The sequence below is a fragment of the Haematobia irritans genome, chromosome 2, assembly GCF_050003625.1.
Source record: "Haematobia irritans isolate KBUSLIRL chromosome 2, ASM5000362v1, whole genome shotgun sequence".
NCBI classification, from domain to species: domain Eukaryota; kingdom Metazoa; phylum Arthropoda; class Insecta; order Diptera; family Muscidae; genus Haematobia; species Haematobia irritans.
In genome coordinates, this window is record NC_134398.1 from 120,046,793 (window position 1) to 120,065,622 (window position 18,830).

At 34.7% G+C, this 18,830-nt stretch overlaps 1 protein-coding gene across 9 annotated transcripts in view; it reads right to left on the reverse strand.

The window, feature by feature from the left end:
• The window catches only part of Wdr62 (WD repeat domain 62), a 613,801-nt gene that overhangs the window by 23,927 nt on the left and 571,044 nt on the right, over window positions 1-18,830 (reverse strand). For all 9 annotated transcript variants that reach the window (XM_075296002.1, XM_075296000.1, XM_075296003.1 and 6 more), the window contains 5 exons: window positions 4,263-4,506; window positions 3,563-4,192; window positions 2,780-3,508; window positions 1,449-2,707; window positions 16-314 (listed from right to left, as the gene is read on the reverse strand). In XM_075296002.1, coding sequence (XP_075152117.1) covers window positions 16-314; window positions 1,449-2,707; window positions 2,780-3,508; window positions 3,563-4,192; window positions 4,263-4,506 — 3,161 coding nt within the window. The remainder of the gene's footprint in view (window positions 1-15; window positions 315-1,448; window positions 2,708-2,779; window positions 3,509-3,562; window positions 4,193-4,262; window positions 4,507-18,830) is intronic.

The following is an 18,830-nucleotide window of genomic DNA, read 5'->3' on the forward strand; positions in this document are numbered from 1 at the left end:
AAACAAAAATCTTACTAGTACTGCCTCTTTCGAGCAAATTACCAGGTCCGTCGGGTAAAGCTGCTTGTAGAAAACTAGATGATGTTTGTGGTATGCTCTCAGAGCTACCGCCAAGTGTTGAGGCCAATGATCGATCAGCATTTTCAGCACTGGGAGTGGATCCTTCATCTTCAGTATCAGAAGTACCGGTTCCTGTACCAGTACTGGCCGTATGTGAACCATTACCGCTAAGCGTAAGACCAGCTTTCTCAAACTTTTGGCGACGCACTGACTTCCGTAGTTCTTCTTCATTCATGGCATTGACTTTGAAATCTCTATAAGAAAAAAAAATAATAATGAGAAATATAAGAGACGTGAACAATTTTTCCATAATGATCTTTATAAAAATGTTGAAAGCCGACTTTTTCCCAAAAAAGTTGTAGAAGTCGACTTTTGGTAATTTACCATTTCGACTAACCAACTTTAGATATTTTGAATACTTGAGTTTCATCGACTTTCGAGGATGACCAAAATTGACCAATCGAACTTTTAATGGAATAGTCGGCCTTATTTGAAAGTGAATTGCGATTTAAAAAGGATATTTGTGCACAGATAGATAGATTTGCCGATTGAGGGGCAAAACAACCCTTTTTATCAAATAGAACATCCAAATTGGGGGTATGAGACAGGGTGCTAAAGGAGGTAGAATTAGATAACCCAAGCCTGAGAGAGTCTTAATGTGTTTAGGCACATATAGGACAAAAATTCAGTACGAGAGCGCGCACGTGATCTTTTTCAGGGAAATTATATGTTTGGCGAGAACGATGGAACTTGCACCATTTCCTGTCACTGTTATGTTTTCACAGCATGCTGGAATTCGTATCTAGATTAGGAACACAAAAGTAGTCAATTAACAAATCGACTTTTCGTCAAAAGAAGTAGAATAGACGACCCTTTGTAATCTTCAAATCTAACTATGTATATACTTTTAAATTTTCCGATAATTGAGTCAACTTGACTTTTGTTGTCGCCCAAATGGACTTCTGATAGTGACCAAAATCATATAATTGACTTTTAAGAAACAATCGAAAAGACGGCTCCGATTTGGAATACGTCGTAGTTATCAGACATGCAGTATTCCTGTGACACGAAAATTAAAATGTGGGAAATTTCAAGTGCATTTCCTATCAAATTTTAATATTTCAGCTTTTAGAATTAATACCGGTACACAAATATAAATTCCAAATAAGTCAAACTTTTAACTAAGCTGGAACTTTCAAATATGTGGCCTTCAACATATACCTCTCAGGCATTGCACCATTACTAAGATGATGCAGTTCTTTTCCGGTTTGGTGAAATCTTCCAATAGAAATACAATTTTCTATATCAACTCCGTCCGATTTGATAACAAGAACTTTACTCTATAAACAGCTTACGAGCTAATTAATTTCCACATTACAACAACTTACGTGGGAGTACTTGGTGATATGTTATTGTAGAACATGCCATGATCCGAACTTGTCCTCTCACCATCTGATATATCCTCAATATCACCATCATGGTCATTGTTCGATATGGTATCAAAGCGTAAGACTTGTTTACGATCAACTGTTAAAGTGGCTGAAGTCACTCCTCTGCTGGTTCCCGCCGTTCCCGATGCCAAAATGGTGGGTACTGTGCCGGTGTTATTACTTCCAATAAATTTCATATCCCTTCTAGTTTCCATGCCGGAATCAATGGAAGAATCTTCACTTAAATATGTTTGATTGTACATAATGTCCTTGGAGGAAGCGCTATTGTAGTCTGATGTTTGGGTATTACCAAAACCAGGATGATGCATAGTTGGCACTATACCCGATGTGGTCGATACACTACCCAAAGGACTTTCTGAGTTTGATCTTATATCGGTTAAATCGGCATCCAATTGCCCTCTTTGAGCCCAACGATTGCGGGGTCTATTTCCTAAGCCACCAGCCTGACTAGGTGATGAACTTAGATTTGTTATTGAAGAGGAATTGTTGCCAGCAGCTGGGGGTATATTAATGGCTGTTGATTCCGGTTCGGCAGCTAGAGCCGAAACTCCAGCCTTACGTTTGGCCCACTGAGGCAATTGGCCCACATCGGATAGTTTATAACCAGGCGTAAGAGGCACTTCCCCTTGTAGAAAATTGGGAGACATTGCCACTTTGTGATCTTCAACTATATCGGGGGTGGGTGATTCCACTATAATGCCTTCGGGTGCAATTAAAGCTGATGAAATAGATCGTGAAATAGGGGCATGACCAGAACGTAATCTCTGTTGTGATAATCTTGCTTGCATGGTCACTATCATATCATGCGGGACTTGCCAAATGAAAATACAGCCATCACCACTGGCCGATATAAGATGGCGACAATCGTTGGTGAATTTCAAACCAGTCACCAACTCACTGTGACCATACATGCGGGCCATACACTCATTGGAATAGTAGTCGTAAACGGCTAAAGTTTTATCCGTACATGATGTTGCCACATATATGCCACTGGGATCAAGACTAAGTTTGATAAGACTACCCTCATCGGAATGCGAGCCCTTGAAAGTTTTGGTATGTTTAGAGTTTTGGGTACCATAGACGCGTATATTACGATCTTGACAAGCGGTGAGTATATGTTTGGCATTCGAGTCCACTTCCATGTCGTACAGAGTTGTTTTACCCGATGTATGAGTACCACGAAGGAAAATATTACCCTAGAAGAGAGGAGAAGAAAATAAAAGGACAGTGTTTCTCTGTATGGAATATGGAAGACATTTCGTATTTACCTGAAATGTTCTAAACATGATCGATTTATCAGCACCACACGATATCATTTGGAAACTCAAACCAGCCCCCACAAACTTGATCGATGTTATGGACGACGAATGATCATCCAAAGTCTGCAGAAGCTTATAATCTTGGGCCACATCGAAAACATGGATCAAACGATCTCGACTAGCACTGGCCAAAAGTTTCCGATCGATTTTCTCATTTGAATACTCTAGGCACAAGACCTCCGACTCATGAGCCTCTATAGCGGTTATCAATTGTAAATTATTTAAATTATAAATGCGTATGTTGCCACTCCTATCGCCACTGGCTAAATGCTCCAACTCTGGACTAATTTTGATACAACGCACACCATTGCGGCCATCATAATTGGAATTGTTCGTGGCCGAATTCTTGTCGCCCACAATTTCCAGATCCTTGATGAAATTCATGTCATCATCGATATAAACAACCTTGAGTAATTCCTTGGAGTAGATATTTTTACGATAGATTTCATTATTGGCACAACCCTCTAGACCCCAGACACGAATCGTATCATCGGAAGAGCAGGTCACAAATGAGTCTTCGGGTAGCGTGTGGGAAATTTCACGTTCCATGTTATATGGCACAGTTTCAACACCCCAAATACATGTGGAGTGATAGAGGAAGGAATGTGATTTGCCCACACGTTTTATATCTCGCATGTCCCAAATATAGAGTGAGTGGTCATTATAGATACAGGTTACCTGAAAATGCGGTTAAATTAAATGCGCTATTAAAGCAAATTCACTCATGCTTACCTTTAACCTTTGTTCGTCGTAGGCCATGGCTATACAATCGGGATATTTAGCCTGCGGTGGTACTGTCATAATATGATTGATATGTATACCCTGAGCCACGTCCACGCCCAGATAATGTGTTCGGGGCAATGTGGTCACATATTCCAGTGTACTGGCATTGAATATTCGTATGATGGCCTCAGCACAACCGACCAAAATGAATTGGCCCGCCACACTTATGCAATTGGCATTGGTTGTGCGACACTGCACCCACTTTTCGAGAAGACGTCTTGAACTGAATTCGACCAAATGACCTTGCCGTGTTATGGCGTAAGTACTTTCCGAACATGCCCCTTTGCCACAGGCCACAGCACAGAAATCATTATCACGCAAATCTCCCAATATGGCACTGCGACCCATCAATGGAACAGGGTCTTTGTATTTGCGTCCACCTTCCAAATACCAGTATTTCACATGACGATTTCCCACCGTCACAAAATAACTGCCATCCTCGGCAAAACTAACAGCAGAAACTTTAGAGCTAATTTTATTCGAGGCCATTTTAAGATTGGATTTCCAATCGAATACATTGACGATCATGTCATGTTGGGAACCGACAGATACCAAAAATTTCCCAGTAGGAGAAAAGGCCTAAAGAAAGCAAGAGGAGATGGCTCAATTAATTGACTCGATTTGGCTTTCTTTCTTTATTTCTACTTACCACACATGTTACGGCATATTTGTGATCCACAAATTCGGCAACTACGTTACCTCCTGTGCAGTGTTCTAGATTACCATTGGGTGCTTCAAGTTCCCATACTTTTATGGCCGGATTCATGCCACATTCTCCAGTGGCCACATAGCGACCACATCGTGAAAATGCCACTGAGGTGAAAGCTTTGCGGGATGTGTTGACCAAATAGGCCTGTGTCTGTCGTTTGGCATTGAATAAAACAATTGTGCATCTGGAAGAAAAGGGAATATACTATTAGAAAAATTGGTGCTTGAATGGAGCATTTTATTTAAAATTTATTTTTTGCGGTCGTTTTGTTTAACTTCATTTTATCTATGATGTCCTCAAGACCATGTGCAGGGTGGTTGATATTTATTGCTACCAACTTCAGGTGGCTAACTTTCCAAATCGTCTGACAGCTGACAGATTTATTCTGGTGGCATATCACTTTATTGTTCACAAGAATATTGTATGGATCTGTTGCATTTGGAAATAAAGTTATTCGTAATGAAATTCAAGAGTGATAGTGTGTTTGCTATATTTGGCTGGGAAACCACAAGTGGCTACCAAGGGAGCGCTCCAGCAATTAAATGTGAAAAAATCTCTTGTTTCTCGTAGCATTTCTCGTTACCGCATTGCTGGCAGTTTTGCATCGCGTCCAAAGTGGCCGAAAAAAAAACTATAAAATGATCCGAAAAATTATGACCAGATTTGATCAAATCCATGCCATAGTGAGCGGAATATAGCACGAGAACGGATGTAATACATATTGAAAAATGAGTTTGGACTTAAGCCTTTGAAGTTCCAAAAAGTGCAAGAGCTTAACGATGTACAAAAAATGTTAGATTGGAAATATCCAAGGAGTTGCTATGCTTGATGACAACGAGAAGCCATTCCAAATTGAGCAATTTGTGAACAAACAAAATGTTGGAGTTTACTCCCCAAGAGGGTCAGCTGAAATTTAACACCTTCGAATCGCTATCAGAGGGGTCAAAATCAATGCCGAATATTATCGAGAAAGTGTCCTAAACATTCTAACAGATCTCAGCACCTTCGCACCCGGCACGCTTGAACCAAGAGTATCTTAAAAAAGGGGTTTCTTGCTTCATTTCTACCGCACAATGGCCACCAAAATGTCTAAATCTCAATCCGTTGGACTTTCGCGCATTGGGCATTTTAGAGTTACAAAAGTGTCGATCATTGCAAGACAACGCTTCGCCGAGAATGGGCCAAAATACCGCAGAACCGCTTTCGCGCTTCACTTTGTTGCATTACACCTCAGCCACCCTTTATAGCACAGATTCCTTTGTTGCTTGGAAGATCGCCCTAGCACTTCGACCACCCCTCCTACCATGATCACTATCTATTTCTCCCCTGCACTATTTCAATCCACTCATATTACACACTAACCTCACTTTATTTCCACCAGCAGTCAGAGGTAATAGAGGAGTTTAGGCATGGTATCACAAAGACTCTACCATTCCCAACCTAATCTACAGATAGCGAGAGGGACCTACAAACCCATGCAAGAAATATAATTATCTCCGAATTATCTCCGAATTATCTCCGAAGGAGCCTCTCTAACTTAGAGCGAAAATTTCAGTTTTTGATCTAGCTACACAGGTGCATTCTCAAGAGTTGAGGAAAAATATCATCTGACGACGAGAGACAACTGCATATAGAAACAAGATCGCTGCTATTCCAGCATCGATCTGGTATTTCCATGTATTCGTGTAGCAAACTTACACTTTTGTTTCCAGCGTGCCCAGCTATCTGAAGGATAAGACACTTCCATAACTCTGAATGCTCGGGTGGAGGCGGATTACCTCCTACAAATGGATGTAGATGCTTGAGTATCATTAATTTATTGACATTTTTCTTGTATTAATTTTGCAATTCAGCTATGGATGATACATACAGTTCTCAGGAGATTCAGAAAATCACATTAAAATAGAAGATATACCCCAATTTCGAAACATCCCCTTTTCACGATTATTAAAGGCAAATATAAGAAAAATATTATTGAATATTGTACCACCAAATTTGCAGACTTGTATTTTCATGTGTTCTAGAAAAATCGTCATATGCTGTGATTCGATGTTTTCGATAGAATCATGATAACATACACTAATATCAAAAGGATTTGAAAATAAAATTTGAAAGATGTTGAGCTTCAATCCCACTTTTTCCATCAAGATGTAATTTCTTTGAATGCCAATATAATTTATGACCTTGATAATAATATGTCAGTGCAATGCATCCTTTGGAAAATATTATCACCTACGGACATTTACCAAGACCATATACATACCATATCTAACGATTGCCGAATTACTGTAATATCATGGGAAAATTATGTTAAATCATTCAATTTCAATTTAGTCTATTCCTCTCATGCGGAAAAGTGAAAAAGTTTCTTTTTCCCATAGCATTTCCTTAAATCATGTGCGAACATTATTTATGTATGACGCTCATTGAATATGGGTGGCCCCAAAAGACAAGCCAAAACAAGGATATGTGTATAATGGTACGAATGGTACGTTATTGGCATACAACATTCACCACACTTATACGGCAAAGTTAGGGGGAGGAATTCCAGGAATACTATGGGTGACCGCCATGCATGACCTGCTAAGAAGTTTGACAAAAGATGGATATAAACCCTTCTGTTAGCAAAAATGAACAATTCTAAAATTTTCTAATGCAAAAAGGACGATCCTGCGAACCCAATGGTAAATACTAGAGAGAAATAATTGATATACATATGAATTGAAGATGGATGAGAGACCCAGACACAGAGATCCTATTACGGAATATTTTTGACAGGTTCAGAAATAATTCGAGACCAGTGGAAGTGTTTACGAATATCCAGGACGGGAAATGAAAGCAATAAGAGATAATGTACGTTGACGATCCATACTTGAATACAAGAGAAATGTCAAAGCTAGACAGCAATTGGGTCCAGGTGGTTTGTCTACGAACAATCTGAAGCCCATTGGAGAGAATGGTGTTAGATTCCTGGCTCCTCAGTACAGCGCTATTTGAATTCAAAGCTAACATTGCAGAAGGATTTAATAGTTGGAGGCGGCGTAATGCACCGTTTATAACATACTAGGTATACTTTTTTCTTTGGGCAGCATTTGGGGATATATATAAAACAAATGGCTACGCTGGCTTGAATCCACTAGCAGTCAAGTCAGTGTTGTCATGTTTTTATGCAAAATTTCCTAAAAGTCGTTCAAATAAAGGCGTTGTATGAACTGCGAAAAAAGAGATATTGTGAAAACTTCGCTCCCTAATTATCTTAACAGAGAGTTAGTCAACCTTGCAGTTGATAGGAAATCCTATGTGGAATTTCGAGTAAAGCTTGTACGCTTCTAAGGAATATACAAGACGTGCATCGCAGTGGAGAACTACCCAAACATTTCTAAATTTTATATGTCTTCTCTATCACCACCAGACATTTATCTGGTATCCTATGCAAACAGGGGCGCTCGATATCCAAGTCTACGAACCCTTAAATTCTTGAGGTTACGTTTAGCAAGCATGAGGAATTGGTTCCCAGAGAATGAAACCGCCGAGTCGCGCAGCCAACTTGAGTCATCTGGACTCAAATTTAGTAGCCAATTAATACAATGTATTTATTTTTAAATTTAATATGTCTTCTCTATATAAACACTGAAAAAAATATTGTCGTGAAGTCAAAGATTTCATATCCTTAAAATAAGAATACAAATTTTGCTTAGCTTAGAAGACGCATTTCTCTAATATAAAGCTTTTTTCCATATCCAAAAGTCGATAAACTTTTCAATGAAGTCGTATTGTCCTTATAATTAAGTGATTTGACTTAAAACTGGGTATCATAACATGAAAGGAAAAATGTTTGGGTTAAGGTCAACTTGACTTTAATAATTCAGAAGAATTCTTTAAATTTAATGAAATTGTCTTTAAATTTGTTGTCTTTTTGCATCTTGACTACAAAGCAAAAAATCGTTCAAATATAGGACATGTTTTTCAAAACATTATTTTAAAGACGTTTTTTACTTAAAACATAGCATAATTTCTGGTGGAAGTCGAGCCTTAAATTGTAAAATAAAGTTGTCGTTACCTCGTTTTTAGAGGACTTTGATAGCATATGAAAAAAGCTGAGAAAGCGAAAAATTAAAATTTGCTTCCTAGAAGCAAGTACACAAACCCCAAATTTAAATGAGAATTTTGTCTTAAAAGTATCTTTAGTTGTATTCTCCGCTTCTTTGGCTCGGAATCAATACCAAATTTTTTAAATTAAAGACAAAATCTTTGGAACCGGGCATGCTTTTTTTTCAGTGTAAGTATTAATAATTGCAATATTTTCTGCCAACACTTTGAACCACAATCAATCTATATGAAGTTACTATAATACTATAAGCAAAAATCTAGCTCAGAAAATTGAATGTAAATTTTATTGTAAGATTAATTTTACAACTAATCTCATTATCATTCTGGTAACTTCAATTTGATTATATAATGGATAATTGTCCGCCACCGACTGGACAAATTTATATTGGCTTCGCCATCAAGCTGCTTCGGTCAGAGCCTAGTGTCTGCCGCCACCCACATAAATAGGCCGGCTTCATTTCGACCAACGAAATTATTAAGTGTCCCCCCGAAGATTATGTGTCCCGTTTGGACTCGCAACACACTTGAAGGCGGCTCTGGGCTATAAAATGTTGACATTTTATAGCGCCTCATTCTTATACTCCGATCTTTTAAATCTGTGCCGAGAGATTTCCACTGAGAAGTAATTTTTTCAGCGTTACTAATGATGCACGGAAAAAATTTTACCGTTAAACATTGTTGGTTTTAGTTTTATTTTATTACTTGTTTCGGAAATTATTTCAAGTAATTTAGGTTCAGTATTGTGTACGTTAGGCTCATTTATGGTGTCTTCTGTTGTTGTAAAAAAATGCGCACTTTTTTGCATTTTGTCCGGAAAATGAGGGTCTTTCCTATAAAACAGGCAAAAGTGCGAAAAGGCTTCGAATTCTGTTGTGAAAATAGTGCCACGCATAGAGGCAAATTGCGGGCACTGCCGACAAACAAGTGTGCTGCCATTGCCCTGTATGCTTCTTTGAATTCTTTTCTGCCCGCTGAAATGATAGCATTTTTAGGTTGCTGGCAACATTTTAAAAATGCGCATTCTGTACAGACAAGATGAAGGCCAAGCACTTTTTCAGAAAAGAAAACACCATTAGACTATACAAGCCATTGTGTTACCACAGTGGTGAATTTCTCTCTTATCACTGAGTGCTGCCAGATTCTACGGTTAGCTCAATGTCAAGGGACGTTCTTTTTATAGCCGAGCCCGAATAGCGTTCCCTTTTTGCTTTGAATGCACTTCGAGAAGCAAAAATAACACCAGCAATAATTTGTGGTGGTAAGCCCCTTTTTGGTGTTTGGATGAAACTGGGATTGAACCCATGACCTTTTGTATGCAAGATGCCATGCTAAACATTGCACTACGGTGGATCCTTTTATACCATGTACAACTGTGCCAATAATTTTATGAGCTCAATGTGCATATAAAATTTAATGACTTTTTCGTAAGATTCCCAAAAAATTAGTAAAAATGAGCATCGAAAAAATGGGCATGATTTGGCTTCAATGATTGTTTTTCAGTTAAGTTTTCATTTATGAGTGAGCATACTTTGGTAAGTAGCAAAAAGCTAACCAAGCCATTACATTTTGCTTGTTTTCACAACTCAATGTGGAAATCCCAAAAATGGGAATACAATTTCCATTCCATTTTCGTACGAAGTAATTAAGTTTTCATTTAAAAAAAGTTTACTTTTTTCTGTTAATTGAAATATGAAAGTCTGTTCAGGAATATACTCGTATCCTCTTGGTATGGAATCACCCATAATATATGCTACCCACTTACATAAGGTTATCAATGTCAACAACAATTTTCACATGCATTTTTGGCAGCTCATAAAAATTTACCTAAGCACTGACGGGATGTCATGTGAAAAATGGCTTTTCGCCATTATCTCGAATGCAGTTTTTTCACTCAGGAAAAAGTGGTATAGGCTAAACCATTAATGGAGGAATGAAGAAGAAATAAAAATGCTCATATAATATTTACGCTTGTTAGAGGCAATTCGACTATTAAAGTGATGTGAAATCAAAACCTACAACCATGGAGACATAAGTATACCAGTTGATGGAAGGATTGGATGCGAGACGAAAACTTTAGATGTGTCTATGATGAGGGTGATACGTAACCTGCATTAATATCTCTTCCTGATTTAAAGGATGGTAAGCAATAATGTTGGTTTTTGTTTGCTAAAATCAAAAACCATGATAAAGTAGTTCCGCAACTTGTGTCGGAATCATCCATGACTGTGGGATGGGAAAACAAAATTTTTTTGGTAATATAGAGATTAGAAAATAATTTGCATAGCTAAATGTTTTGGCAAAAAGGGTCATTTGACATTTATTTGCTGGCCTATGGGAAGGGAATTTTGTGTACTGAAGATTCATTGAAAACGTTATACAATAATAGCAGTGAAAAAGAAATTGGAACAAAAATAATATTTATTATAGTTTTTAAAATTGTAACGAATAATAAATAAAAGAAATTTCGTCGAAAAGTTCAAACTTTTATCACCAAAAAATGGTTACAAAATTTTTATTGTTTTCTTTAAACGAAGTTCCTTTGAATCTGTTTGTGTGTGTCCCACAATCTGGTCTATAAACAGAATTACTTGATTGTATGCAATGCTTGTATATTGATGTTTGTGTGCTTCACATTATACACTGGGCTGCATGGCCCAGTAGATAGATAGTGTATTTTCATACAAAACGGATAGTCCGAGGTTCGATTTTCTGTTCGAACAAAAGATAAAATTTTATAAAATCAAAGAGAAAGTGAAGCTAACTAAATAAATCAAGTGTGAAAAATATAGAGGAGGAAGCTCTTAGACAGAATATTCCAAAAACAATATTTTAAGATAGTTTTTATCAAATTCTTTTGACATTCTGTAAAAGATGTAAAGGTTTATCAGAAATATTTTTAGTTTTCATTTAAACCGATTTTTTTATAGAGAAAAGAAAATGGCAAATTATGTATAAAATTTGGCTCACCTACACGGATGAAAAAGACTGTTTTTCATATGTTTGGCTATAAACATTATATGTTTGGAACACAATTTTTTAAACACAATATTTTTGAGTGCAAGCATATAATGTTCATAAACTAGCATAACATGTTTGGGACATATATGTTAATATGTTAGAACATATTATGTTTGGGACATAAAATGTTTGTAAATATAATATGCTTGGATGCAAACATATATTAATTTAGAAATAGCCTATAAACATATATGTGTTTAGTAGCTTGGAGCGATATTTAACAGGGAGCGATATTGAATTAAGTTGGTGGTTGTTGCTTGTTATTACAAAATTAACATTTTATTTTTCCTTGGGCAATTGATCAGCTACTTCTTTGATCCTTACAAACTGTGTGGTCCGCTGTTCGAATCCCCGTCCGGCAAAAGGTAAAATTAAAATAAAAAAATCATAAAATTGAATAATTTCTTCTACAATGCACAGTGGGCCAAATGACATGTTTTTGATGCATTAAATCAACGGAAGCACCCAGAGCTCTGAAATTTTGTACATATACCACTGGGGATGAGAATAAAGTATGATAAAAATTTTGGACCGATCCGCCCACTGTCACGCCCACATTCAAATGAAGGCCAATTTCAACCCAAAGGAAGCGCCTAGACTTCTGAAATTTTGTACATGTACCACTGGGGATGAGAAAAAAGTATGATAAAAAATTTGGACCGATCCGCCCATTGCCACGCCCATTTTCAAATGAAGGGTGTATTTCAACCTAAAGGAAGCGCCTAGAGCTCTGAAATTTTGTACATGTATCACTGGGGATGAGAATAAAGTATGATCAACATTTCGGACCGATCCGTCCACTGCCACGCCCACTTTCTAATGGGGAATGTATCTCAACCACTTTGAACTATCATACACCAAATTAAATATATCAATATGTAGTAACATTGGAAACTGAAATTCTACATTAGAACTGATGCTGTTACTCAGCAATTTTAGTTCAATTCAATCTCTTACTCTCTCATTTTAGCTAAAAAATTTACAAACCATTATTTCTGCAACACTATGTAGAAAATATTACAAAATGTCCAGATTTTGCCAACCCTGTATGTGTTTGTAAAAAAAAACATTTTTGCGTTTCCAAAAATTTTGTTGTTGAAACACGTTTGAAGTGATCATATTACTTCTGTAGGTGTCACTACCTTGACACTCTGCTATATGTAATGCCCTGTTCCTGTATATCGAACGAAAACCCATTCGAAAGAAAGGCAGTCACACGAATTCGAATGAATTTGGGTTTTTTATATTATTATTATATTTATTTCGTTTCATTTATATGAGAATACATTGATTATCAAAAATGAGTATTTTAAAATTTTTAGGTTGAGAATTCAGTCAAATTTTATTGTATTTCTTCGTTTATTGCTCGACAAAAAATTATGAATTGACTTGCCTTTTGAAATTGAAGTACAAAAATCAATTTTCTTTCGCTTGGAATAAGTCTATATTTAAATATTAGATTTATGATTTAGCAAATTTTGTAACGGGACCTGTATCGACGAATCAGTTACAGTAAGACACCCAGGACGACATTTTATTTTATATACCTATTATTAATGATATGGTAGATATTGCAGATTTACCCAAATTGCTCATTCGTTACGATTGTTTTGTCCAGATGTTTCTATTAAACAAAGTAACGCTACTTCATTCTATTTCCTTGCACAATTATTTTACTTTTTTCTTCAAGTTGTCATGGTAGACTTCTCTCTTTTTAATGTTTTTACATTATTATTACAGCACTGGGAGTTGTTTTCTATCCAATATTTAATAATTTCTGCGTTTTTATTGTAAAACAATAATTATAATGGGGTACCTTCATTAGCACTTATAAGCAGACAAATTTATGTTTGCAAGAAAGACAACATCTCAACCTTTTTAACGCGGTATAAAACTCTACCAATACGTTCCAATATAGTAAGTTCTACTCCATATATTAAATTGGGACATACATTAAATTAAGCAAAGAAGAAATATGCTTTTTGCCACACATTTTTCATAAATAACCAAACAATATTTACAATCACTGTTAATTTTTACTAAAAGTACATACCTTGACTTAAATTTTACATTTTGAATTAAGTTTATATCTTTAACAACTTTTTTTTACCAGCAAAATATTTAAAGCACATTGCTAAACTATGAATTCAAGAAAAAAATCAATAACAAAGAGTTGCCACTTCGTCGGCCTGAAACTACCAAACGGGTTGCCATATTGTTTTACCATTTTGGATTTGTTTTTGGTAATGTGTTGTCAACTTTTTCGTAGCACCAAATATTTACTTTTCACAAGTTCAAAAATTGATTTTATGCGTGAGATTTCGGTCATTTGGCCCAATGTGCAATGTTTGTATTACAGAAAAAGGTGCGAAGAACTAAAAAATCTCGTGGAAGTGAGAAAGATGTGAGGGAATATACAATTAGGCAGAAACAAAATTTTGAGCATTCAGGTCGAAAACCTATGTTGTTAGCACCTATATTACCTGTTTATTTTAATAATTCATTATGATTGTAAATATATAAATAAATAAATAAAATTTTGAGCACAATATTGTTTGAGAGAATTTTTTTTAAGCATATAATATTTGTGGGTGCAAAATGCTTTTTTTTTTTTTTTTTTTTTTTAAGTGTTCATTTATTTTCAAAATATAAATTTGAATAAACTTAAATAAACAAAAGTTAACAATATTTTGTGTAGCAGATATATACAACGTCCCATACAAGGGCACTCTAGTATAATAATTATGTTATAACTAGTTCTTTTTTTTTTTAAGATTACAATTTTTAAATTATTTAGGAAATAATAATATATACATTTGTAATGAAAAATATATACAAAAAACATCACTTTTGGATGGGTATTAAATAAAAAAAAGATAGGTCTAGAAAATAAAAGAGAAAATAAATATGCAGCTATATATGTAACCACCAAAATTTTTTCGGTTTTGGTTTTTGCGTTGCGCTAATATCTTTAACTGATATGCTAGTCTCGTATCTAAGATCAATATGAGTATTTTCGCAGTTGATTGCTTTTATGTTTGCCCGTCTGTAGTTATGATAAAATATAGGGACTCCGTTTACATTTTGAAATACGTTTAATTTATCTAGAAAAATGAATGATTCTGGGGGGACGTATCCCTTTTGTATCGATTGTGATAGATAGTCCTCATTTACATAGAATGGAGCTAATATTAAATTATTTACGTAACATTGTGTACATCTGGCGATGTTGTTTCTAATTAGATGAAGTATAAAATTGTCTATTCTCACAATATTAGCCTTATCATAAAGTTTTTTGTTTGATACATAATAAGTATAATTACTATGGGATGATCTAAATAGGGATGTACATGCCCTAAGACATTTTCTTTCAAAGATACGTATTTTTTCCATGTATGATGGCGAAATATTAAACCATATCGCACAGCCATATGTTATAATCGGTCTGATGAGAGATTGATACATAATTATTTTTACTCTAGTGTCTACTATTTTCGAGTAAAATAGGAATTTGTATTTGAAAAATGCATTTCTAGCCTTTAGAAGCGACTCTATTATGTGATCATTGTAATATAGGAATTTATCTAGATGTATACCCAAATATTTTACTATCTCACTTTTCGGGATAGTGGAGTCATATCTATTAGATTTGATCCCAAAAAGTTTCCAGTTTTTCCTTATGTTATAATTACATTTATTAACAGGCGGTCTGAATAATATTGTCTCGCACTTGTCCGTGTTTATTTTCATGTTCCAATCTATAGTATATTTTTCAACTTGATCAAATAAGCTTTGAAGCCCATCGTTAATCCCTTCCACTGAATTGTCAGCGTAATATATTACAATGTCGTCAGCATAAGAGATGCTATTCTGAATTTTCTTGATTATATCGGATAAAAATATATTGAATAAGATCGGTGAATTAACCGTTCCTTGTTGAAGACCATTAAACATTTTAAAAGTTCTTTTACCGCATAACTCCCGATTATGAATTCTGAAAAATTTATCACTGATCATATTGTGTATGAGTACAATAAAATGAATAGGAAAATCATAAGTCATCAGTTTGAAAATTAAGCCAGGAATCCAAACAGTATCAAACGCCTTTTCCATATCAATGAAGCACGCTCCTGTATAGCGTTGCTGGTTCCAGTTCCAATTTATATCTGAAACTAATAGATGTATTGCATTGATTGTAGAATGTTTGTATCGAAACCCAAACTGTCTTTCACTAAGTAAATTCTTTTCCTTACAAAATTTGTCCAAGTTGTTATTTATGCACATTTCGTAAGCTTTGCTAATATTGGGTAATAAACTTATGGGGCGTAAATTTTTTGGATAACAAGAGTCTTTGTTTTTCTTTGGTAAAATAATCACTTTGGATTTTTTCCATTCAACAGGAAAATAAGAATTGTTTAACATATTATTGAACAATGTACAATAATCTAAAATTATTACCTCAGGTAAATTTTTTAAAACAATGTTTGGGATTCCATCATTGCCCGTTGACAATTTCGGCCTTAGGCTACGGAAGATATAAATAGTATCGTTTTTAGTTAGAAAATAATGCTTAGTTTGAGACTCATCTAAAGAGTTTGCTCTATATTCTGAGCTGAAGTTTGTTATTCTGTATCTATTTCTCTCAAAATTGCTTTTAATTACCAAAAATCTTTCATAGAACTCATTGACCTGTACTTGTAGAGCGTTATCATTGTTTATAGGTCGATAAGAATGAATCTCCTCAAAGAATGAGCCTACAACATCTAACATGTCTTCCGGATCTCTAACAATAAAATGTCCTGAGTTATCTACTTCTACATTCTCATTATTTATGCCCGCATTAATAAGTAATTGTCTAGATTGAATAGGGATTTTTAAATATTGCAAATTAAGCGGTTGGAAGCGTCTAAAACGTTTATTAATTTCTTGGAACATTTTACTGGGGTTCTTGGGGTCGATGTTAGTTAATGCATCTTGCATGTTTTTATTTAAAGCAATAGTTATGTTATCTTCTATGAGTTTTTTTATTAGTTTAAGATTAGCTTTGAGAATTAGGCAGAAACAAAATTTTGAGCATTCAGGTCGAAAACCTATGTTGTTAGCACCTATATTACCTGTTTATTTTCATAATTCATTATGATTGTAAATATATAAATAAATAAATAAAATTTTGAGCACAATATTGTTTGGGAGAATTTTTTTTAAGCATATAATTTTTTTTGGTGCAAGATGCTTCCAAACATATTATATGTTCCCATAATAACATATTGTTTTTTGGAAGACAACATTATTGAATTTGGATGCAAAAATACAAAATGTTTGGAACTTAGACTACCCAAACATATATTGTTTAGACCAATATGCTTTCAAACATATTATATATTGGAAGATATCAAACATATAAATGTTTGGGCAATACCCAAAAATGTATATGCTTGAAGCAAAATATGTTTGGGAGTATATGTTACAGAAGCGATTTTTTGTGAGGGTGTAGGTGGGGTTTGTCTCATTTTAAATCCCTTCGATGAGTGTCCAGAAACCTCGGTATTACATTGGGTCTAATCTGAACTTTGGGCTAAACGTGAAGAACAAGGAAATCCTCAGCACCTAACACATGTGCAAAAGGGCACCATTCAAGTGAGGAAGAACGCACTCACGCTAAGACGTTTTGTGACTCACGAAAACGCCTGTGACAAAAATTCTCCGCATTCAAAAAATACAACTCACGATTGAGTGGTGACTTACGCTGGAGATATCTTTCCTGAGACTGTTTAAAAGCGAATATGAGTAAAACTGTGTGCATATTTCAACTCGTGAGCGTACACTGAAAAAAAGCATACTCGGTTCCAAAGATTTTGTCTTTACTTTAAAAAATTTGGTATTGATTCCGAGCCAAAGAAGCGGAGAATACAAGTAAGGATACTTTTAAGACACAATTCTCTTTTAAATTTGGGTTTTGTGTACTTGCTTCTAGGAAGCAAATTTTAATTTTTCGCTTTCTCAGCTTTTTTTCTTCATATGTTATAAAAGTCCTTTAAAAACGAGTTAACGACGACTTTATTTTCAAAATTAGGACTCGACTTCCAGTAGAAATTATGCTATGTTTGAAGTAAAAAACTTCTTTAAAATAAAGTTTTGAAAAACATGTCCTATATTTGAACGTTTTTTTGCTTTGTAGTCAAGATGCAAAAAGACAACAAATTTAAAGACAATTTCATTAAATTTAAAGAATTTTTCTGAATTATTAAAGTCAAGTTGACCTTAGCCTATAAATTTTTTCTTTCATGTTAAGATACCCATTTTTAAGTCAAATCACTTAACTACAAAGACAATACGACTTCATTGAAAAGTTTATCGACTTTTGGACAAGGAAAATAACTTTATTTTAGAGAAATGCGCCTTCTACGCTAAGCAAAATTTGTATTCGTATTTTAAAGACATGAAATCTTTGACCTCACGACAATATTTTTTTCAGTGTAAGGTGTTTTTCTGAAAATCTTTACTCACGAACAAATTTTTCACTGGGTTCACGATATTCGTTTATTTAAATACGCTTGCGGGCAGTCGAACTATTTTCTATACACAGAAAAAAAATCACGAAAATTTTTCCAATTAAAATCTTGAGTATTAAAAAATATTCAATTAAAAATTTAATTGAATCAACAAATTTTTTAATTGAAATAAAAATCAATCACACAAATTAATAGTATCAATTAATTTTTTAATTGAGTGTCAATTAATTTTTTAATTGATACTATAATTTCTGTGATTGAAGACATTTAATTGGATCAATGAATTTCGTGATTGAATCAGAAAAATATTTTTTTGTGTGTAGTATGCACGAAGCATTTCCAAGGAAATAATCGCTAGTATTTTCGAACCAACTGGACGTGTCGCAATCGTACCACTAGAAGGACGCAGAGCAGTCAATTCTGAGTGGTATGCAACCATTTGTATGGCAGTTGTTTTCCAAGAAATCAGGAAAACCTACCGCAGAAGATGGATCACTGTTCACCACCAGAGTGCATTTTTCAAAACATTTCAAAACATCGATTCGATGGGCCATCCATCCGCCGTATAGTCCTGACTTGGCACCTAATGACTTCTTTTTATGATTTCGGCAAACATATACGTGATTCCCGAGAAAACAAAATTTTTGCTACAACAATGTTCAAAATTCACCGTACAAAAATTTTAAATCTCAATTTGCTTTGATTGATTGATTAATACATAATCCAATAAATGAAAAAAAAATTAAAAACTATAAAAATATGATATTACACATTTGACATTGATATTTTTTTATTTTGATTTCATCAATTTCTTTAAAATTTAATTAAATTCAATAATTTTTTTTCTGTGATGTTATAACTGTAATAA